Source organism: Tachysurus fulvidraco, chromosome 15 (assembly GCF_022655615.1).
Source record: "Tachysurus fulvidraco isolate hzauxx_2018 chromosome 15, HZAU_PFXX_2.0, whole genome shotgun sequence".
Classification (NCBI taxonomy): Eukaryota; Metazoa; Chordata; class Actinopteri; order Siluriformes; family Bagridae; genus Tachysurus; species Tachysurus fulvidraco.
The window spans coordinates 5,338,686-5,363,286 of record NC_062532.1 but is presented as its reverse complement, the minus strand read 5'-3'; the positions used below and the strand labels follow the sequence as shown (position 1 = coordinate 5,363,286).

The 24,601-nt window shown below is 38.6% G+C and overlaps 1 protein-coding gene and 2 long non-coding RNA genes across 7 annotated transcripts in view; 2 read left to right on the top strand and 1 right to left on the bottom strand.

Annotated features, from left to right (window-relative positions):
- The window catches only part of LOC113659134 (carcinoembryonic antigen-related cell adhesion molecule 5-like), a 569,148-nt gene that overhangs the window by 272,822 nt on the left and 271,725 nt on the right, over positions 1–24,601 (bottom strand). Inside the window, exons 10-13 of one of the 3 annotated variants that reach the window (XM_047801200.1) lie at positions 18,342–18,656; positions 15,727–15,963; positions 15,134–15,244; positions 14,540–14,950 (exon numbers count right to left, since the gene is read on the bottom strand). The exons of 1 other annotated variant lie outside the window; for it this stretch is intronic. In XM_047801200.1, coding sequence (XP_047657156.1) covers positions 14,916–14,950; positions 15,134–15,244; positions 15,727–15,963; positions 18,342–18,656 — 698 coding nt within the window. In that variant the 3' untranslated portion in view covers positions 14,540–14,915. Of the gene's footprint in view, positions 1–14,539; positions 14,951–15,133; positions 15,245–15,726; positions 15,964–18,341; positions 18,657–24,601 lie in introns of those variants that run through there. One more of the 3 variants, XM_047801201.1, reaches the window with a different exon arrangement.
- LOC125138890 lies at positions 2,403–12,714 on the top strand. 2 transcript variants are annotated; one of them, XR_007138008.1, is made up of 3 exons: positions 2,403–3,064; positions 11,588–11,684; positions 12,000–12,714. It is a non-coding gene; the product is annotated as an uncharacterized LOC125138890 (long non-coding RNA). The 2 variants fall into 2 exon arrangements; XR_007138009.1 differs by having other exon boundaries at positions 2,410–2,966.
- Positions 17,892–24,049, top strand: LOC113645887. Of its 2 annotated transcripts, none has more exons than XR_007138001.1 (4): positions 17,892–18,006; positions 22,287–22,473; positions 23,036–23,132; positions 23,436–24,049. It is a non-coding gene; the product is annotated as an uncharacterized LOC113645887 (long non-coding RNA). The 2 variants fall into 2 exon arrangements; XR_003441320.2 differs by having other exon boundaries at positions 22,287–22,669.

Here is a 24,601-nt window from a genome sequence, read left to right as displayed (position 1 = left end):
CTGGTGGTGAGTTGGGTCCGATGGCAGGGGAGGAAGTTGGACAGACTTGGCAGACCCCAAACGTACTGTGAGGGTCCGCTGGGAACGTTTGGCACTCCTGTCAGAGAGATCTCCTGTCAGAGAGATCTTCAACTCTCACCTCTGGCAGAGCTTCAACCAGTTCCCGAGGGACCTTGGAGACATTGAGTCCGAGTGAACCATGTTCTCCACCTCCATTGTCAACGCAGCCGCACGGAGCTGTGGCCGTGAGGTCTCGGGGTGCCTGTCGTGGCGGCAATCCCCAAACCCGGTGGTGGACCCCAGAAATAAGGCTCAATGCCGTCAAGCTGAAGAAGGAGTCCTATTGAGCCTGGTCTGCGTGGGGGACTCCGGAGGCAGCTGATAGGTACCGGAGGGCCAAGCGAGCTTCAGCCTGGGTGGCTGCAGAGGCAAAAACTCGGGTCTGGGAGGAATTCGGTGAGGCCATGGAGAAGGACTATCGGTTGGCCTCGAAGAAATTCTGGCAAATCGTCCGGCGTCTCAGGAGGGGGAAGCAGTGCCCTGCGCACACTGTTTACAGTGGGAGTGGGAATCTGCCGACTTCGTCTGGTGACATCCTCGGACGGTGGAAGGAATACTTCGAGGATCTTCTCAACCCCACCAACATGTCTTCCACTGAGGAAGCAGAGGTGATCCCCCAAGCTGAGGTCACTGAGGTAGTTGAGAAGCTCCTTGGTGGCAAGGCACCGGTGGTGGATGAGATCCGCCCTGAGTACCTTAAGTCTCTGGATGTTGTGGGGCTGTCTTGGTTGACACGACTCTGCAACATCGTGTGGCGGTTGGGGACAGTGCCTCTGGACTGGCAGACTGGGGTGGTGGTCCCTCTGTTTAAGAAGGCGGGACCAGAGGGTGTGTTCCAACTACAGGGAGATCACACTCCTCACCTCCCCGGAAAAGTCTATGCCAGGGTACAGGAGAGGAGAATTCAGCCAATAGTCGAACCTCGGATTCAGGAGGAACAATGCGGGTTTCGTCCTGGTCGTGGAACACTGGACTGTCTCTATACCCTCACCAGGTTGCTGGAGGGTTCATGGGAGTTTGCCCAACCAGTCCAGATGTGTTTTGTGGATCTGAAGACGGCATTCGACTGTGTCCCTCGTGGTGACCTGTGTGGGGTGCTCTGGGAGTATGGGGTCCGAGGCCCTCTGCTAAGGGCTGTCCGGTCCCTATATGACCGGAGCAGGAGTTTAGTTCGCATTAAGTCAGGAGTAAGTCAGACTTGTTCCCAGTACATGTTGACTCAGACAGGGCTGCCCTTTGTCACCGGTCCTGTTCATTATTTATATGGACAGGATTTCTAGGCGCAGTCGGGGGCCGGAGGGAGTCCGGTTTGGGGACCACAGGATTTCGTCTCTGCTGGGTGTCTGGGTGTCCCTGCTTAGACTGCTGCCCCCGCAACCCGGCCCCGGATAAGTGGTAGAAAATGGATGGATGGAAGTTGAAATGTTGGTGTTAAAATAATTTAGCAACTCAGTGTGTGAGCTGCTTAGGAAGCTGCAGCAGTGTGGGTTCAACACTGAAAACTGCAACAAGAAATATCGGAAAAGCAAACGAAAAACAGTAGCAAAATGTATTTTTTTAATATTAAGCCCAATTTATGGTACATTTAATATTTTTAAATATTATATACTGTAGACAGATATTTCTGCTTATTAATGTGCTTGCAAAGCACATTCTTATTCTCTTGCATACTTATTATTATTATTATTATTATTATTATTATTATTATTATTATTATTATTATTAATGTGCTTGTAAAGCACATTCTTATTCTCTTGCATACTTATTATTATTATATTATTATTATTATTATTATTATTATTATTATTATTATTATTATTATTAATGTGCTTTCTACAGCACATTCTTATTCTCTTGCATACTTCTTCTTCTTCTTCTTCTTCTTCTTCTTCTTCTTCTTCTTTCGGACACTTTTTCGCGCATAACTTGTCCCGCAGCTTTTGTCCTAGACACATAAATGAGGTGTCAAATCGACCGGCTCATTGAGGAGAGGTGTGCTATGGATTTTATAAGCGATCAGAATTCCAGAATTCCCAGTATGGAAGCTCAAAGGGGTGTTTTTTTCCCCATATACTTGAATGGGGAATCTCTCTGTAGATGTGCTAACATCCAAAAGAGGGCAGCAGACACCAGTGAATCTGTGTAGAGGTCTTTATTAAAGCTTGTTGCTATATGCTATATTTCACAGTGAGCTTCAGTTTCATTTCATATATATATATATATATAATATGTAGCCCAGTTATGGTTCTATTAGGTATAATTTCTGTGTACTGCAAGGTTGTTTGTAATGCACTGGCTCAAAACGTGTCTTTATCTAGCAAGCTTGTTTAGTTATTAGTGATTGGTCATTTTCCACTTATTCCCGCTTCCGCGGGTGAAGGGTGAATTCTGGTTGGACAAAACGAGGGAGGAGAGAACTGCCGATGGAGTGAGAGTTTGTTTTGTTTTTGCTCCAGCGAGTTAATTCGGATATAGACAATATACCCACTAGCAAAGTGCGTTAAACGGTCTGTATTTCGTTAAAGAAGTGTTAATACTTGTATTAAGTGGATTAGTGTTTATACTCGGTAAGAGAGTAAACGGTTATGTTTTGTTTCGGAGTCTGAGGTAGAGCGCAGCCTGTCGCTAAGCTAACTATCGGGACTAAGCTAAAAAAAAAAAGGATTCTATCTGACGGGTTTTCCAACCGGCTAACCGCCTAAGTGTTTAGTTATTTAAATTTCGGGACGGAGACAAGTTCATGGAGCCGTTGTGACTGTATATCGGACGCGGATTGGATGTTGCTATGCTATGGTGATACAGTATCGTGTGGCTGCTGTTCAGGAGAGGAGGCCATGAGACTACCTGAATATCTACGGCTGCATCTAAGGGAAGTTCGCGTTTTAAGCACCTTGGAAGGCAATCAGGTGATCTATTTATTTTCTTTTAGCTCGTCAGAGCGAAGAGGCCATTTGTAGTTTTAAAGGCCACCACGTTCCCCAGCAACGTTACAGGCCTGCAACAGGTTAGGGTTTGTGACTGGCGTGTGTGTGTGGGCCCATGCATGTGTTTGCCTGAGAACTATATTATGGTGTGTTTTGTTTCCTGGAGTTTTGGATTATTGATATTGTTGTTGTTCTAGAAATTGGTTCTGACATATATGTGACACACTGAATCTCTGCACAGTGTTTATTTGGGGTTTGTTACTATTTATTTTTGAGTTAATTTAGTGATAGGGTCACATCTTTTGTGAGTTGTCCTGAAAACTACCCTGTGAAGTTCTGAGAATATAGTTTAAAGAGGCTAGTCAGAAGGAAGAAATACATAATTGGTTTATCTTTATCTTTATTTATTTTGTTGTTTATATACTTAAAACAATTACTTAATATTTCCATGTGTACATAAATAAATGTCATTAAGTTTACTTATCTTGTGAATTACTTTAATTTTTGATAACTTGCTCCAGTTAGTGTGCACCCCGTCTAACTAAGCTCATAAATAGACAAAAGAGCAGAGGAAGGAAAAGTGATATCCCATTGAGAGACACAGTGAGAACCCGGTCCTCCATCCAATAAGTTTAAGGGTAGAGGGCGCTACATATATTGTGGGATCGCCACCTATTTTCATGATTTTCGTTTGATTCGTTAGGCCCTGGACTACAAATCTGACGGCTCAGTGTAGTTTTTTAAGCCTCCAAGGACAAGTGAGAGCCGAAAACAAAGGACGGAAGTGCTGTGTGTTTCGGTCAGAAACGCGTTTTGGATTAAAAGGCTTACTTATTCCAGTTCCTTAGACTCTTGGGGATTTTTTACAAGCATTTGTTTTGGAAAATATTACCCCAGTGAAGAAAGGTAAGCGCCGCCTATTTCCGGTGACTATCAACTTGGATTAAATTAGTATGATGGCTATAAATAATATTATGCTTTGTGTGTGGGCTTAATAAAATCCAGAGAGTCTAAGCTTTCAAACACTATAACATTTAACCGTGTATTTAATGCTTAAAACTAGTTGGTGGCATGCCTTGTACAGCACGGCGGTCACATATGTTGTTGTTTCTCGGCGGTCACATATGTTGTTGTTTCTGCCATTTGTATAACTTTTTGTTGTTTTTTAACTATCAGTGTAGTTTTTATAATTTTTTTTTCACTTTAAACTAATGTCCTTTTAAGAACATCAACGGCTCTTTTAAGAGCCACCCATTAATTAAAATTAAGCGCATTTTTTCTTTGTCTCCTCACATTACATAATTATTTTTTAAACATATGACACGTACATCACAAAGAATGATAAGAATGTCTTCAATGTAATAAAGCTTGGGTATTGTTAGACGCGCCATTCTTCACATTAGTGAATTAATACATAAAACCGCAAAGGCTTTCCTGGATGGCCTAGTGGATAGCGAATCCGTTTAGCATGCAGACATTCGGGGTTCGAATCCCCCCTCGGACAGTTTTTTTTTTTTTTTTTTTCTAAAACTTTATAATAAAGGTTCATTAGTTGACATTAGTTACCACATTACTTAACATGAACTAATAATGAACTGCACTTCTACAGCATTTATTCATTTTGTTCATGTTAATTTCAACATTTACTAATACATTATTAACACCGTGTTAACATTACTTAATATACTGTGAACTAACATGAACAAAGAATAAACTTTATTTTAACAAAGATTACTAAATACAATAATTTATTGCTCATGGTTAGTAAATGTTAGTTAATACATTATGTTTGAACTAATGATCCTTATTGTAATGTGTTTATATTTTTTCCCAGTAGTTAATATACTGTGAACTAACATGAACAAAGAATAAAATTTATTTTAACAAAGATTACTAAATACAATAATTTATTGCTCACGGTTAGTAAATGTTAGTTAATACATTCCATTTGAACTAATGATCCTTATTGTAACGTGATTCTATTTTTTCCCAGTAAAATCACTGATTGATGCTTTAGTTCAAGATCTTCATGGCGCTTGTTTCAGGAAAAGATAAATGGATTTTCAGGTGTGCTCTTTTGTTGCAGGTGAGAAACTAGCCTGCAAATATAACCATAGTAACTGTGCAGCCATACCCTAGCAACCATGTAGTGCACCTTACGAACCATATTGCAATATAAAGAAGCCATATCTCGGTTACACAACATAAAAACACTCAGCACGATGAGGGGAACTGACATCACGTGCAAGCACATTCACATTTTCTTTAGGAAATGTACCGTTCTGGTTTATATTTAAACCTTTATTTCTAAACAAGAACAAAGATATTTGTTAAGATATCTTTGTTGTGCTGTGAGTACAGATTCAGTGATGAGTGTGATGTGATGATGATGTGTGTGTGTCTGTGTGTGTGTGTGAGAGAGAGAGAGATGTGAGGGTTGTGGTAGCTAGGGTTGCCACCTTCAATACAGAAAAATAAGGGACGCCAGCCTCAGCGGGGGCCACACCCCTCGGGGCCACGATGACCACAGTTCCGATGGCGTGCCAGTAGTGGTATATCATAACTTAAAACATGTATTCATAAAAATATTAAGATTGATACCAATGGACATTATAATAAGATACCTGCTATTGAATTTACTTAAAATTAAGTGGTCATATTGAATACACAGCTATGACAATAATAAATATACGTCAAGTGTGACTGAGAACACAAAATATAAGCTTTTGGAGGAACTTGTGAGATGTGAACCATATTTTATTAACTTATTATTAAATTAACAGATCCGTAACTTAGTAATTATAACTTGCAAACTTGCAAAAGATCTTCCATGGACATCATGAACATAATAACATCAGTGGATGTATATCAGTGTATCAGTGAATATCAGTGGACCAGAAGTAGTAGTGTGCAGTATTGGAGCATGTCAGGCCTACTTTCTTTTATAAGTGTACTTCTTGTCACTCCTTGCAGCACTGAGAAGCTGTTTGTCTTTCAAACAGCTACCGTAAAACTCTGAACAGGACTGTTCAAAGTTAAAAGTGATCAAGAGCTCACTCCTAATGAGCTCCACAGAGCACCTGTTCCATTCTAGAAAAGATCCTTTCCACATAACCATTGGATCCTGGGATGCTTAAGATGTGGCTGATGATGGACAGCATGTTAGGCAGGTTAGCTACTTGAAAGAGAGCCACCCACCTGGCAGACACATCTTTGGACTTCCATTCATCCTCTGCACTATCTCTGAGCCCCTTCAGAATGCTATTTGCTGTGGTGCATTCATCATAATGTTCATCCATGCTGACTTTTTGGATGAGGTTCAGCTTATTAATGATGCCATCGTTTCATATGGATTTTCTGTCACTCTGACGCTGTCAAAAGAACCGACGAGGCGGCGTCCCGCCCTCCTCTGACTCTGATTGGCCGTGATTCACGGCCTGTAACCCTAAAACAAACCAATCAAACCAACCATGGTAACGAGTATTACCCGATCGGGGCAGAATAGGACGCGTCTCCACACACTGCGGGGGGTTGATTTGCATGGGATGCTGTATAATGTGGACCTATGTAAAATACGGGACAAATCCCATCCCGTATTGATTTGATATGGGACGCGTCATTTTGCCTGTAAATACGGGACGATTCCGTATTTCATGGGACGGGTGCAGTCTAAAAAATAAAACGCTGGCTAAAATAAATATATTATATTTATAAATATTAATTTATTTAAGCTCAAATATGACTTAAATAAATTAAGGTAACAATTTGCATGCATCTTTTTAAGTAGCTTCAACTCATTATTAAGTAGATACCATGAACCTTTTATAGTTAGACTAACCCAATTTGTTTAGTACAACAACTTAATTTTAATTTCAAAGTTTTGGTGATATTAAGTGGTCAAATTACATAATTTAAGCTATTCTAACTTCTTTATTTTGATTCCATTCTACTAAGATATGTCCATGCAAATTGTTAACTTAATATTTTTGAGTACAAGTAACTTATTTCACTTCAATCAAGAGAAATAACACAGCAATTCCAGTTTTATGATGAAACTGGTTTATTATAAAACCAATGTCAACTTATGTACGAAAAGGTTTTAACAATGCTTTGACAAAACGATAATTATCCAGGACTAAAGTATTTTTCAAGTAAAGTCAAGTAAATAATCAAGTATTTTCTTAGTAACCTGGTAGGTACATATCAGAATAAAATAAAATAATAACAATAAATCACAGGGAACATGAAATTGCCAGATTATTGGGTCCACCTAGTTGAAAGTTTTCTTCGTTTTTTTATATTATTGCAAAGTATTAAATTTTACCTTCATCACATAAACTACAGCCCCCATAAAGTCTCAAACAAATACAACACTGTAACCTTCATGTAAAAAAAATTGTCAAAATTACAGCTGCTGTACGTGTATGCACAACAAAACTTTTACATGAAACATTTCAGGAATACAACAGTTTATTGTTTAAAGACATTACCTTCGGGCTAGCTTTCAGACCATCCAGCTCAAGAATTATTTTCTGAAACACCTCAAAAGTATTTTTTAGTTTAAATTTTTTGTGTATACAGTTGGTAGCTGCTGAGATTAAAACAAAGCAAAAATATTAACTTACCTATATAGCCTCGATTCTCCTGTTTCTCCGGCTACTAGTAGTCCTTCTCTGGCAGCAAAACACGTCCGGGCAAATTCCGCCTTTACTCAGCTTTTAAAGGATGCTCACTAGATATACAAGTTTCACTAACTTAATATTTTTCTGTTGTTATTTGAAGGTAAAAGTGTTTGTTCAAAATCGATATATAATTAAGTTAAGACAGTATTCTTTATTTTAATTTTGAAAGACTTATTAAAATGAGTTATCAACTCACCAGTACAAGTACATATCTCTCTCACTCACTCATTTTCTACCGCTTATCCGAACTTCTCGGGTCACGGGGAGCCTGTGCCTATCTCAGGCGTCATCGGGCATCGAGGCAGGATACACCCTGGACGGAGTGCCAACCAATCGCAGGGCACACACACACACACACACTCTACAAGTACATATTACAAACTTAATTATTTTATGCTGAAAATGTTGTTTATTTTAAGTTTTACAAACTAACCCCATGAATCATTTTTTAGAGTGTGTCAACCCTAGTGGTAGCTCAAGTGGTTAAGGCTCAGGGTTATTAGGGCTCAGGGTTATTAGGGCTCAAACCCCAGCAATGCCAAGCTGCCACTGTTGGGCCCTTAAACAAGGCCCTTAACCCTCCCTGCTCCAGGGTGCTGTATCGTGACTGACCCTGTGCTCTGACCTCAATTTCCAAAGCTGGGATTTGTGAAGAAAGATTTTCACTGTGCTGTAATGTATATGTGATGATAAAAAAAAAAAAAACGCCTTTTTTTTTTTTGCGTGTAGTGAAGGTATGAGTCAAAACTCTTTTTTTGTTTGTTTCTTTATGTTGTATGATTTGAGTGAGCACTGGGTGGTGTGTAGCGAGTAGTGTGTGTGTGTGTGTGTGTGTGCGTGTGTGCGTGCATGCGCGCGCGCGCGTGTGTGTGAGTGTTACACGGTAGCGGCTTTTACAATCCCGACGCGAAAGCATTGGTTTAAACTGTTACCGACTGTCACGTGCACAGTAGAAGAGGCGCCTCAGCGGTAGCTAAGCTAATCGTCAGGAAGAGCATTTTTTCTGCTGCCCGCATGAACAAGGCTGTGGTGATGTTTGTGGATGAGATTCACACAGTTGAGATTGTGGTCACTAAAGGGGTTGTTATTAAAGACACCCTGATAAGAAAAGCAGGTCAATGAATGGAGCAGTGTACAGACAAAAAGTCAGGAAGAATTAAAACAGCAAAGAAGTAACACAGAAGGTCAAGAAGAAGAAGAGGAAATAACTGACGCAGAAGCAGAACAGATGGAGACAGGAAAAGAAAATCCAAAAGTTGACGTTAATCACAATCCAAAACAGAAAATGGAGGCAGTCAAAAATCAAAGTAGTGAGGAGTCAGTAGCTACAGACAACACAGATCTGATCACAGATGTAGGTTTCACTGTGGTCAGATCAAATGGAACAGGTAAAAACAAATCATAAACAGTCAAGAAACAGTGATGAGGAAAAACAAAATAACAAACAAATATGTACATACAGTATGAAGCTAAAGAGGTTAAAAGGTTTCTCCAAAAAATAAAGAATGTGAAAGGAGTTAGAGTAGACTAGCACTTCAGTGACAAACAAAGCTTTGTGGACTCAGCAACAACCATAATAAAGGAAAAAAGTACACTGCCAACGTCACAAGGGACATCACCAAGTAATCAAAAGCGCTGGAGATAGATATAGTGGAATTCCAGGCTTTATCTGAGTCCACAGGAGACAGACGACATTTTGAGAACTGCAAAGAAAAATAAAGCTTTTAATGCACAATGGATGGACAACACATAACACACAGTAACGACATCAGACGGTATGCCACAAACTTCTACAGAGATCTGTACGAGAGTGAATACAGTGACAATGAAGAGCTGCTATAGAGATTTCACAGAGGACTCCTAAAGTTTTCCCCAGAGGACAACGCTGCCCTGGAAGGCCCGCTGGTTCTGGAAGAGCTGTAGGCCACCGTGAAATACCCCAGTCTACCCCTGAGCATCCAAAGAGGTGTAATTACACTTCTCCACAAGAAAGGGGAGCTACAGGACATTAAGAACTGGTGTCCAGTGTCACTGCTCTGCACGGACTACAAAATAATGTCCAAAGCGCTGGCTAACCGTATTTAGAGATGTCATGGATTCTATAACACGGGTAGACCAAACATACTGTGTGCCCAATAGATCCATCATTGATAACGTTTCTCTGAATAGGGACATTTTGGACGCCTCCAGCTCATTGGCAATTGACCTTGGACTGATTTCACTGGATCAAGAAAAAGCTTTTGACAGGGTTGAGCACCAATACCTCGCTAGAGGCTTTTGGTCTCAACTCCAGTCTTATAGCAATGATAAAGGTGATGTACCAGGATGTTGAAAGTGTACTCAAGATCAACGGAGGGTTAAGTGCTTCTTTTAATGTAAATCGGGGATTCAGACAAGGCTGTTCTTTATCATATATGTTGTACACTTTATCAATTGGACTGTTTTTACACAGAATACAAATGTCATTAATGGTTTTATTCTTCCTGGTTTTAATGCTCCACATGTTTTATCTGCGTAGGCAGATGATGTTATGGTTTTAGTAATAAATCAAAACACAATTAAGGTTTTAGAAAAAGTCGTTTCTGATTTTAGTCAAGTTTCCTTATCGAGAATCAACTGGAGAATAAGTGAAGCTATTGCAATAGGAAATTGGACCTTCGGTTTACCAAAACTAGCCAGTGGACTAAAGAATTCAGAGACAAAGGGATTTATTTACATGATGAAAAGAAAAACTGGGACTGAGTATTAGGAAAAATAGAAGGTAAACTAAAAAACTGGGAATGGCTAAAAGCGAACATGTCACTAAGGGGGAGGGTACTGGTGGCCAACAATCTAGTAGACTCAACACTGTGGCATCGCCTAGCTTAACTGTGGCCTTGTTGAAAAAATTCAAGCAGCACTAGTCAACTTTGTATGGGACAAATTACACTGGGTTCCTCAGAGTGTTCTCTTCCTCCCTATGGAAGAAAGAAGGCAGGGCCTAGTAGACATTCGGAGCAGAATCACAACATTTCATTTTCAAACAGTACAAAAATACCTTATCGGATCTGATTCGGTTATATGAAGAGATTTTCTTTTGCAAAAAATAAGTGGCTTAGTTGTGATTAAACTTTCTTTTTAATGGACCTCAGGCTACGGTCACAGTGACACACTGAAATCAGCGTCAACAAATGATCAGCAAGTTGTCAAAAGAGGAAATGTTTTTATTAAAGGAACACCACGAAGTGTTTGAAACAGCGGATAAAGGCGATCCTTTCCCAGAACTGGAACTTTTACCAAAGCTTGATGGTTTTAATGGTTTGTACCTTGAAGCAGGCAAAGGACATGTTTTACCGATCTGTGAAGCAAAAGGAAAAGAAATTTACAAATGTTGTGTAAAAACTGTAAATAAGAGAAAGCTGGATGGGAGGAAAGATACAGTGTGGAGGGACAATCTGGGTTTTAGATGACACTAAGCCGGCATGGAGAATGTTTTATAAATGTCCACTTAGAAGGAGAGCAGCTGATTTACAGTGGAAAGATTTACATGGAGCAGTGGGGGTCAATGTTTTAATCTCTAAGTTAAATCCAGATGTTTTAAACACATGTCCATTCCTACAGAAACTGTTTTCACTGTTTTTTTAAAATGCAAAAGACCCTTAACCCTCTGTTTGAGCTGCTAAAATTATAGTATATATAGTAGATAATGTCATTTTATCTCTTTTGGTGAAACATGGTCCCAGGTACGTTATATTTTTAGAGCTGGGTATAAAAAAAAAAGAGAAAAACAGAAATGGGAACTGATTTGCTAAAACCTTCATGGAAAACCTTTCCAAAATAATAGGGAAGGGTGAAATGCTTGTGTTGACAGGATATGCCCTGGTTTGATCTATGAAGGTTTTGCTCCATGATTGTGTGCCTGAAGCTCTACTCTTACACTAGGTGGGCCTGGATGAGGCAGTTCGTAGTTGGGAAAAGCACAGAAGCATTAACTCCTGGCTCTAAGGGATCTAAGTTCATATGACGGCCAATGCGTAAGGTGAGCAGATCTGTCTGTATGGTTCTGGGCCCGGCAGCCAAAAGGCACCCTTCCAGGGCATGAACTGGTAGGGGCTGTGGAAGTGCCTCCTAACGGAGATTTAAGCCATGATCAATAAAAAATATATTAACTATAACTATAGTCTCTCTCAATATTTCTTCTTACATTTTAATATTTTTATACAAATGAGGCTTCATTTAATTAAAAATGCAGAAGTGTATATATTGTGATGTCCTTGTATGATTTTGCTTTGATTTTGTGTTTATTTGTTATGGCGTCTGTAGTAATTCATCCTGAGGTGTTTGTCTCTAACAGCTCAGGTGTCCTCAGTGAAATTGTCCTACAGCTGCTTGTTCCCGGAGGTCAGGAAAGTGTTCTGTTCTGCTGATGGAGACAACCTGCACTTCAGCTGGACTTGTGAATCAAACACTCGGTTGGAGGACGACAACAAAACCCTCGTACTGGATAAAATGCATATTAAAAAAGTCCCCTGTAATGTCGAATATCACGTCAGTCATGCCTAAAATTCAACTGAATTGCCAAAACGTACCAGTGAGTCTGTCTTTTTTTAATAACATTAGAAAATATTTCTTTTGTTTCTATACTTCTGTAAAGCTGCTTTGAGACAATGTCCATCGTTGAAGTGCTTATACACCTACAGTAAATTGAATTGAAAATAATGAATTAAGCAACAGTTACAGTAATTAACAGTCATCAGCATTAATGTCACTACTCATACCCTGGTAAATACAAAGGCAAAACTGTGTGCTCAAAAGCTTTCATGTTTTAACCTTTAAAAGGTTTTATTCCTGAGAAATATTATATCCTGGGTTAGCTGATGACATCGCTAACACTGCTATCCAGTGGCTTTTACCTAGTGACAACATCCCCTTTATATTTTAAGCCCACTGTAATGCTGTGATTCTACAGTGGCAACAATTTAATAAAATATTAAATAAGTCCTATGTACTGAATGTGTGAATGCTGAAATAAAATCTGTTTGTTATTATTAATGATTTTAGTATTTGTTCTAAACTGTTCTATTGTCTGTATATACTGTAGCATACAGTTAAGGAGGAACAGTGACAGTTAGAATGTCCTCAAGAAGGGCAACCATTGACAACAAACATATGCCCTTTAAAATGTCTAAACTGTCTAGGGTGTGTGTGTGTGTGTGTGTGTGTGTGTGTGTGTGTGTGTGTGCCCTGCCTTGGGTTATTACCTCATCCAGACTGTCCACCATCAAGAGTCCACTGGGAAAGGCTCCTGCTCAAGAGTCCAGGGTTTACTAATCTACCCCGGTTACTGCAATATGTTATTTGCAAAGCATCTTAACCCTAAAAAGAGCTCATAAGGATCAAAAAGTCTTAGGAGTAATGAGGAGGACTTTTAAGAGGCTTAAGAGTTTCTTCAGCAGAAGGGAAAATGGCCAAAAGGTGAAGGAGAAGACATGTACAATATTTAATACTGATAGATGCTACAGATTAGATCATGTAGGGATTATTTTTGTGAAAAATAATAATAGAGATAACATCTAATAGTATATTCTATAATCCCTACATGATATAGCCTCAAATATCTTAACATAGAGACAAAGTGAAGCTTATATTAGACCATAATGTCATATGTGTCATAAAACACCTCCTCTCTAAGATATACGTTTGTATTTTCCTTGCTCAGAATTGCTTTGAGATTGGTCTTGAATCACTCTTAAAATACGATTACTAGTTCGATTTTTTAAACTAAATTAGATATCATTCGTAGAATATGTAATATGTAAAACATAGAATATGTATGCAATCAATGGTCATTGGTTGCACTTCTTGATGGTGTACACGGCATCAGTGACCAGCTACATGTGCATTGTGCAAGGCAAGTGCATTGATGATGTGACCGTCTCCCAGACCATCACCACACGCTCCAACTGGAAGCCACGAATGACTGCTAAAGTGTGTGAGCTGCTGAAGTCTAGAGACCTAGCCAGGGGCCAAACTGTCCAGAGCCATCAGAGAAGCAAAGCACACACAAGCCTAGACAATCCACAGCCACTTCCAGGACAGCGGAGAAACCCGGCGCATGTGGCATACAGTACAGGTGAACTACAAGACAGCTTCACCTTCCTGTGATAGTGATGCCTCCCTCCCAGATGCACTGAATGACTTCTAAATTCAGTTGCGGAACAATGTAACGGGAAGGAAGACCATGCTTTGAGAAGTGCTTTAAGGAGGTCATCATGAGGCACATCAAGACCCAGTTACCACCCTCACTGGACCCCCTACAGTTTGCATATAGTCCAAACTGCTCTATGGACTACGCCATTGCCTCAGCCTTTCATGTAGCCCTCACCCACCTGGACAATATAGACACTTACGTACAAATTCTGTTCAGTATTCAACACAATCATCCCTCAGCACCTAATTGAGAAGATGAGCGTGCTGGGAATGAACATCTTCCTCTGCAACTGGATCCCGGACTTCCTAACTGGGAGACCTCTGTCAGGAACAGCATCTCCAGCACCACCACACTGAGTACTGGAGCCCCTTAGGATTGCATGCTCAGTCCACTGCTATTCACCTTGCTGACTGACAACTGTGCAGCAATGCCCAGATCGAACCATATCATCAAGTTCGCCGATGACATGAGGTGGGTCTCATCAGCAAGTCTCTGAATGTTGATAAAACTAAAGAAATGGTTGTTGTCTCGTGGAGAAATGTTGTCTCATTTCACTGTGTACTGCAACAGCTATGGTTGAAATGACAATAAAAGCTTCTTGACTTGACTTGGTGATGTTCTTCCTGTCACTGTTCCTCCTTAATGCTACGGTATATAGAGACAATAGAACAGTCTAGACCAAATGAGTGTGTAGGTTTTATTTCAGCATTTACACATTCATTACATAGGACTTAAATTTAAAACTTGATTTACATTTCAAAAACATTGAATATTGTATTAAGTTTTTGCCTTTGTAGCATCAAAGCATTACATTGTGGTTAGAAAATTAGAAGTAAAACAAACAAAATTAGCACTTAGTATGATATATGAATAATGAGGCTGAATTATTTTTTTAAAACACAGCAAATAATCCAAAACAGAGAGCAATAGCAAGGTTGGTAATCAGATAGCACTGTTACACTGTTATGGTAATGGTTACAGTTTTATCAGGTTTTAGTCTGGATGAGATGGAGAACGATGCCTGCTCATATAGAGGAGATCAGCCACAGACTGCCTCTTCTAATCCTTGTTCAGGGTTACTGAGCTTCCTGGTCCTGATATTTGGATGGAAAAAATAAAGCTCAGTTGATCAGCTTTAGACAATACATCAGTTTTAGACATTCAGTTTTCTAGTTGTTCCTGGTCTTCTGTTTTTACATCTTAGCACATACTTTACAATCAAACATGGACTTTGTTAATATGTTAATATTCCAAGCTAAAAAGTATTAAAGTCTTACTCTCTGGTGTCCTCTGTTTCCTGGAGATTCTGGGGTAAATGTACAGTGTGCCCACTAACACAGACAGCAGGATGATGACCTCAAAGAGCCACACAAACACAATCATGAAATCTGACAGAGAGACAGAGAGCACAAGCACAACTGCTCATATAAAGTAGACCATCAAGTAAAATCAACACAGACAGCATGGGCTAATTAACACACTGTCCAATTTAATAGGAAAACCTGGAAATATGTGGCAGCAGCACAGCAGGTAAAGAACATCTCTTAATGTTCACCTATTGGTCTTTATGACTTTAACCATGGCATTGTTTTTACACCTTGATGAGAGACGTAGAGACTGTTTTATGTAAAATTCCCACAAGATCTGCAGTTTATGCAGCTCATCTGGTACCATCAACAATGCAACAATAAAAGTCAAAGAAATCAAACACATGATTGGCTGATTAGATAACTTCATGAATGTCTACAGGTGTTTCTAATAAAGTGGATGGTGCAGGAAAGTAAGAAGCACTGCACAATAGTGTCAGTGATATTTATTATTAAAAGTTTATAGTATTAGATTCATTTGTTACTTAGAAAGACAAACTCACCAATACAAGTCGGGAGGTTAATGGAATTGTGCTCACGACTGATGTGATTTTCGACAAGACAGGTGAATTTTTCTCTATGGCTTTTATCCAGTACGAGCGTTTTGTTGTCGTCCTCCAACCGAGTGATTGATTCAGAAGTCCAGCTGAAGTGAAGGTTGTCTCCATCAGCAGAACAGAACACTCTCCTGACTCCAGAGAACAAGCAGCTGTAGGACAATTTCACTGAGGACACCTGAGCTGTAGATTAGAGATAAACACCTCGGGATGAATTACTACAGAAGCCATGACAATCAAGCATATAATCAAACCAAAAATATCAGAGGAAAAAAACAAACAAAAAAATAAAACAAAAACAAAGCATAAGCTCAAATATATATGTGAGAAATAAACATGTTCATTTCTAATAACATTAAAAGCCTAGGTTGTTTTTTTTGTTGTTTGGTTTCTATTTATGTTTCTGCATTTTTAATTAAATGGAGCCTCATTTGGATAAATAAATCTAAAAACATAACACAAAATCTTGAAAGAGACTATAGCAGACATCCCAACCTGCAAAAAGTATTTTCCGGGAGGTATTCCGAATGTTAATTAATTAATGACGCACACAGGCTAACACGCACACGCAAGGTCTCTTCCCACCCCCCACTCCGCCAAGGTTTGGTGCACAGTTTCTGTCGCGCATGCGCGCTCTTGCTAGTTCGCTCTAGATTCCAGGAGATCGTTCTAATTTGCGGGCATCAGGGAGCCGCTATGAATTTAGGAATATAGGAACTTCCGGGACACTTGGGATGTCTGCTACAGTGTGGACAAATGTTTATATTTTATACATGTATGAAATAACTTGTAGTGTGTGTGTGTGATGTGATTAGAGGTTGTGTGGTCCTACCTTCAATGTTCACCTGGAGAGTATAACTGTCTTTACTTCTCCCGTCTACATCATAGATGTATAAAGTGTATGTTCCAGAGTCGTTCCTCTCTGCACTGGTTAGTATCATAGTTTTATTATCATTAACGAACTGCCATCTTGGGAGATGTGGTGTTGTTGGGGAACTTTGTTTTTTTCTATATGTTAAAATTAATCTAGTTGTCTTTAGGTCAAACCCATCCTCCAGCGGCATTTGCAGGTGCAGTCGTTGTCCCACAGCTACATAACACGGTTTAATCTGTTTAAATCTACAGACAACATGATCCTGAAACAGTGAACCTGCAGAGGAAGAAAAAATCATCATCATTCTGTTAATATTATTGTAAACTGAAACACACCTCTGATCTGTGTAAACTTCAAACCTGTCTATTTTTATTTTCTCAGTTGATTTACTTATTTTAATTTAATATAGAAAAAAATAACAATCAATACAGATAACAGCATCAGTGATAAAGATTTTTCTACCCAAATATTGTTTGATTTATGAAGGTGTTAAATGATATTTTACACTTTTGTGCGTTCAGTAAAAGATGACTGATGAGATTTTTGAGTGGGATTAGTCAAAAATGTCTGTGTGAGTGTGTGGGGTTAATGACTAATGTCTGTGTGAGTGTGTGGGGTTAATCACTAATGTCTGTGTGAGTGTGATGTGAAACAGTGAACCTGCAGAGGAAGAAAAAATCATCAGCATTCTGTTAATATTATTGGCAACTGCTTTACTTGTTTGCTGAATTTTATTTGGACAAAATGGAATCAGTGATTAAGTGATAAATAAATATTTCAGCAAACTTTTACTTTCATTTAAAAATCTGTTCACCATTAAATTATCATTTTTCACTAAAATCATCCAAAGACTCGAATTTACTTATATACAAAATACAAAGTGTTTTATTATATTCTATATTATATTCTATTGTATTATGTTATATATTATATTATATATACTGTATACATTATAAACATTATATACTGTACATTTTATAAAATTATCAGATAATTAAAGACTGTATATGGGGACTGACAGGATTAGTCAAGGCTGTCCTCAGGATGTGTCTGGATCTGGCTGTTTTGTCTCTGTGTTCACAAACTGCTGCATTGGAATTTTGTTTATTAAATCCTTCTTTATAAAAGACAGACTCACCAGGACATTGGTGGAGTTCAGCAGTATCGTGGTCACGGCTGACATGATTTTCTACATGGCAGGTGATGTTTCCTTGATGGTCTTGTTCCAGTGTGACAGTGCTGGTCCCGTTCTCCAGTTGAGGGAGTGTGTTAAAGTCAGAAGTCCAGCTGAAGTGAAGGTTGTCTCCATCAGCAGAACAGGTCACTTTCATGACTCCAGAGGACAAGCAGCTGTATGTAACATTCACTGAGGACACCTGAGCTGTAGATTAGAGACAAACACCTCAGAATAAATTAAACACATTATTAAACCAGAAATAAAAGAACAAACCAGAAACACAACAACATATCAAATAGATATGGCAAAAAATAATTCATTTCTAACATTAAAACACCAATTGTTTTTCTTAATCTATATAGTTCTGCATTTTTAATTAGATGCATTTGCATAAATAAATATGAAAACATAAAACAAAATCTTGAGAGATACTATAGTGTCTATAAATGTTTATATTTTATACATTTATGAACTTGTAGTGTGATGTGATTAGAGGTTGTGTGGTCCTACCTTCAATGTTCACCTGGAGAGTATAACTGCCTTTACTTCTCCCGTCTACATCAAAGATGTTTAAAGTGTATGTTCCAGAGTCGTTCCTCTCTGCACTGGTTAGTATCATAGTTTTATTATCATTAACAAACTGCCATCTTGAGTGATTTGGTGTTGGTGGGGAACTTTGGGTTTTTCTATATCTTAAAATTACACTAGTGGTATTTAGGTCAAACCCATCCTCCAGCGGCATTTGCAGGTACAGTCGTTGTCCCACAGCTACATAACACTGATTACTCTGATTAAATCTACAGACATGATCCTGAAACAGTGAACCTGCAGAGGAAGAAAAAATCATCAGCATTCTGTTAATAGTATTGTAAACTGAAACACACTTCTCATCTTTGTAAACTTCAAAACGGTATCTTTTCCAAGTGAAATTTTATTTTGGACTGAAATGGCAGGAAAACATTCTAACATCCCAGTCGAGTAAAGGTTAAATAAATGATATTTCAGCAAACTGTTGTTGAGGTCTATGGAGGTGGTCTGTGGACTGTTTTTGACTGTTCTCACCATCCTTCGCCTGTGGTCTTCCATTTCCTCACAGTGGACACTGACTGCTTATATCTCTGCGATAACTTTTTGTAGCCTTCCACTAAACCATAATGATGAACAATCTTTGTTTTCAGGTCAACTTGCAATTGGCCAACTTACTGTAAATACCTTTTCTCATGTTTGGATGCCCCTGTCTATGATGTTCAAGGCTTATTGTGCACACCAAACCAATTGTGTGTTCCAATTAATCAGTGCTAAGTAGTTTCAGGTATTCAAATCAACAAAATGGAATGGGTGCCCAAATTTATGCACCTGTCTAATTTTGTTTTGATACATATTGCACATTTTCTGTTAATCCATTAAACCTCATTTCACTACTGAAATACTACTGTGTCCTTCAGTTTTTTGATAGATCAAAATTAAATTGCTGATCCAAACACCCAAATATTTATAAATGAAAATCATGGAAATTGTCAGGGGTTCCTAAACTTTTGCATATGACTGTAAATGTACAGCATGTTTATATATAATGTACAGTTAATAGATATGAAGGCTATAGCATTGCAGAGATGTGTGGACATTGATGTTGAAGTAAATAGTTCTAAGGCTATGGCATTGAAAGAAAATGTGCAGACACTGTTATAAAGGAACAACATGTAGAAACTTATAAGGTTATGGCATTAAAAAAACGTGCAAGCTGAATAAACAAGTCAACTAACCCTAACTGTATATACATGAATGTAAAATATTAGGCAGATTTTACAGTAAATACACATAAATAAAATAGTGCAGATGTATGTTTTTCAATTAAATATTGTGATTAGATTTTTGTCATTTTGCCCAGCCATAAGCTGTACTGTGTAAATGGTACTTGCTTTAGACTCCTTTTAAATCTACATCTTAACACTGATGCTGTGTAACACCCTCTCACAGAACCTCTAAGATCCAAACCAGTCTGGCTGTAAAACAGCACATTTGACTGTCTCTGAGAAACTACATGCTGCTAGATCATCCAAGCTCTCATCTGTCCTCATCCTCCTCGACCTTTCAGCAGCCTTTGATATGGTCAACCACAAGACTCTTTTGTCCACCCTCAGGAGTCTTGGAATTTAAACTGTGTAATATATAATATAATATATCAAACATTGTATTAGTCCAAGCAGGCCATGTCATCAAGCTGCATCAGATGATAATCAGCTGTTCATGACGCGCACCAATCCGGTTACGACATCCATATTATCCAACCATTTAAATTCCCATTCACCGAGCCACTTCTAGCGCATCGCTGCTGCTGCAAATTAAATTCCCTCCTCCAACCCCGTTTACCAGTTTACGCTATAAACCTTCATCACATATTAGTTTCTTTCTCTCTCTTGCTCTCGCTATATATATATATATATATATATATATATATATATATATATATATATATATATATATATATATAATTTTTTTTTTAAAACATGTATGTGAGCATATTAATACTATACATATTTAATGGTTCTGTTATACGGGGGTCTATTCTATTTTCTAGTTGCTGCTCTCCCTGCTCTGTCCATGCATGTGCACGGACGGGCGCCTGAATTTTTGCCCAGAACAGAACCATATCTACAACACTAACTGTATGCTATCACCTAATAAATGCTCATTTGACAAAGTGGTCCTGACTGAAATAATAATACTGATCCTATTATTTAACCCTGTGCCCAGTTTTCTTTTCCATCATTTACATGGGAACGGTTTGCTTCCTTACTGGAAGGTTGCTCATATCAGATAACATGGAGGGGAGTGACATTTGCTCCATGCAGACTCTGCACTGATGTCCCACAGGGCTCAGTACTTGGTTCTCTCCTTTTTTCCCTGTATACTCAATCTCTTCTCTTGGTAAAGTTATTTCCTCACACGGGTTCTCTTACCACTGCTGTGCTGATAATACTCAACTTGTCTTCTCCTTCCTGCCCTCAGATATAACAGCTTCTGTTCAGATTTCAGCATGTCAGGCAGACATAATATCGCAGCAAATCTGATCTGCTGATCATCCCAGGTGACTCATCTCCTGTTCACGATCTTGCAACATCCCTGCATAACGATCTGATTGCCCCTTCAGTCACAGCTTGCAACCTTGGGGTAACCACGGACAATCTGTCCTTTTCCTCGAACGTCCTTAATGTGACACGCTCTTGTCGGGTTCCTTCTCTACTACATCAGAAGGATTCGACCATTCTTATCCACACATGCTGCTCAGGTACTTGTTCAGTCTCTTGCCACCTCAAGACTGGACTACTGTAACACAATGCTGGCAGGTCTAACTCTAAACACATTTCTTCCTCTGCAAATGATCCACAATGCAGGTGCACAACTTGATTTCAAACTGCCGAAATTCTCGCATGCCACCCTGCTGCTGCGATCCCTCCACTGGCTTCATATAGCCAGGTTCAAAACACTGATGCTTGCCTACAAAGCAAAAAAAGGTGGTGGAATGAACTTTTCCTAGTGGTCTGCACAGCTGAGCACAGCAAACGATGGTTGAAGACTTTAACTTACATTTTAAAATACCATATATCTATCCCTATCAGTAATGAGCAAGCTGGTGGTGGTGGCAGCAAGGAAAACTCCCTGAGGAAGAAACCTTGAGAGGAACCAGGCTCACAAGGGAGCCCATCCTCAATTGGGTGACACTGGACAGGAAATTATGTAAATGTAAAAAATGTCATTTCTGCAAAAGTTTATAATAGTGCAACCGAGAGGAACTAATGGGTCTTCACAAACTCTGAGTTCAGCACAGACCTGATTGCTGATGAATACCAGACCAGAGCTGACTGACTCAACATTGTTTTTAGGGTCATGGTATCTTAAGTCTGTAACCTAGTAAAGCAGGTTATAAAGCAATATATTTAATGACAGAGACTTAAAAGCACTTTTGTACATTGCTCTGGATAAGCGTGTCTATCACACGTAAATAATGGAAAAGAAAATTTGACACAGGGTTAAACAATAGGACCACAAGTATTATATATTAAAATATATATTAGACACTTTAGTGCCTGTGGAAGTCTTCAGTTTCTTAGAATTTATTTATATTTTCCTAAATGATATTTTGCATGACAAAGTTCACAGAAAAGTTCTCCTCAATGTATTCACAGAAAAAAAAAAAAATATATATATATATATATATTCTCTACTTTTGAAGTGCAGGAAGTGTTCATTAAAAGCTGACCGATTTACTGATATCTGATCTCACAGGTTTAAACTACATTTAGACCATTTCTCATTTCATAAAGCAGAAACTGTACAACTGCACATGTAGTAAATAAATGAATCATGCATTATTAGAGGATAAAACTTACCCATGACAACGTGGTTGTAGATCAGCAGGACTCCAAAAATGACCTGTATTCTCATTTTGTCCAGAGAACAATCCTCTCTCTGTACTTGATGGAGATCTTGGACCTGAGTGATGAACGACTACAAAAGCAACATGAAGCTTCTTTTACAGAACTAATAATACTTTACTGAGAAACAGGAAGTTCCATACACCATCTACACCCCTTGATTTAGAAGTGGTAAAGCAACGCTGTGGTTTGTTCGTCTTGTCTGGGTAAATATTTTTCACATTCTCACAACAGCCTGGTCCTTTTTAGATCTCATCATTGTCGTGTTTCCATTTCCCCCAAGATCACATACACCTGTGTTGGATTATCTCTTTAGTGCCACATCATTTAAGTTCCTGTTTTCTCTTTGTGTCTTGGTCTTGCTACTGTTGATGCTACAGTGTGTCTCATCCTTGTCCTCATGTTTGTATATTTTCATTCCTAGTGTTTTTGTTTAGGGTTGTCCTGCTTTACTTATTTAGTTCTTTTTGCACATTATAATAAATAAAGTGTTTTCACTGTTTTTTAAAATGCAAAAGGCCCTTAACCCTCTGTTTGAGCTGCTAAAATTATAGTATACTGTAATGTCATTTTATCACTTTTGGTGAAACATGATCCCAGGTATGTTATATTTTTGGAGCTGTGTATAAAAAAAGAAAGAAATGGGAACCGATTTGCTAAAACCTTTCCATAATATTAGGGAATGGTGAAATGCTTGTGTTGACAGGATATGCCCAAAGCAAGGTTTTGCTCCATGATTATGTGCCTGAAGCTCTACTCTTACACTAGGTGGGCCTGGATGAGGCAGTTTGTAGTTGGGAAGAACACAGAAGCATTAACTCCTGGCTCTAAGGGATCTAAGTTCATATGACGGCCAATGCGTAAGGTGAGCAGATCTGTCTGTATGGTTCTGGGCCCGGCAGCCAAAAGGCACCCTTCCAGGGCATGAACTGGTAGGGGCTGCGGAAGTGCCTTCTAACGGAGATTCAAGCCATGATCAATAAAAAATATATTAACTATAACTATAGTCTCTCTCAATATTTCATTTTACAGTTTAATATTTTTATTCAAATGAGGCTTCATTTAATTAAAAATGCAGAAGTATATATATATTGTGATATATATGTCCTTCTAATTTCTTTGTATGATTTTGCTTTGATTTTGTGTTTATTTGTTATGGTGTCCATAGTAATTCATCCCGAGGTGTTTATCTTCCTCGGGGAAGACAAACCTTTTCTTCCTCGGGGAAGACAAACCTGGAGACAACCTTTACTTCAGCTGGACTTCTGCGTTAAACACTCAGTTGGAGGGCAACAACAAAACTCTCGTACTGGATAAAATGCATATTGAAAAAGTCACCTGTCATGTCGAATATCACGTCAGTCATGCCTGACGTCAGTCACTGAACTGCCAAAATGTACCAGTGAGTCTGTCTTTTTTAAAAAAACATTAGAAAATATTTATTCTGTTTTTATACTTCTGTAAAGCTGCTTTGAGACAATGTCCATCGTTGAAGTGCTTATACACATACAGTAAATTGAATTGAAAATAATGAATTAAGCAACAGTTACAGTAATTAACAGTCATCAGCATTAATGTCACTACTCATACCCTGGTAAATACAAAGGCAAAACTGTGTGCTCAAAAGCTTTCATGTTTTAAACTTTAAACGGTTTTATTCCTGAGAAATATTATATCCTGGGTTAGCTGATGACATCGCTAACACTGCTATCCAGTGGCTTTTACCTAGTGACAACATCCCCTTTATATTTTAAGCCCTCTGTAATGCTGTGATTCTACAGTGGCAACAATTTAATAAAATATTAAATTTTTTTGAAATGTAAATCTAATTTTTAAGTCCTATGTACAGAATGTGTGAATGCTGAAATAAAATCTGTTATTATTTGTTATTATTGATGATTTTAGTATTTTTAATGTAACTCACCTACACACTCATTTGTTCTAAACTGTTCTATTGTCTGAATATACTGTAGCATACAGTTAAGGAGGAACAGTGACAGGAAGAATGTCATCAAGAAGGGCAACCATTGACTACAATCATATGCCCTTTAAAATGTCTAAACTGTCTAGGGTGTGTGTGTGTGTGTGTGTGTGTGTGTGTGTGTGTGTGTGTGTGTGTGTGTGTGTGTGTGTGTGTGTGTCTCATCCAGACTGTCCACCCTCTTGAGTCCCCTGGGAAAGGCTCCTGCTCAAGAGTCCAGGGTTTACTAATCTACCCCGGTTACTGCAGTATGTTATTTGCAAAGCATCTTAAACCTAAAAAGAGCTCAAAAGGATCAAAACGTTTTTACAATACCTCATGTAATTGCTGCTATGATACTAATGTGTTCCTTC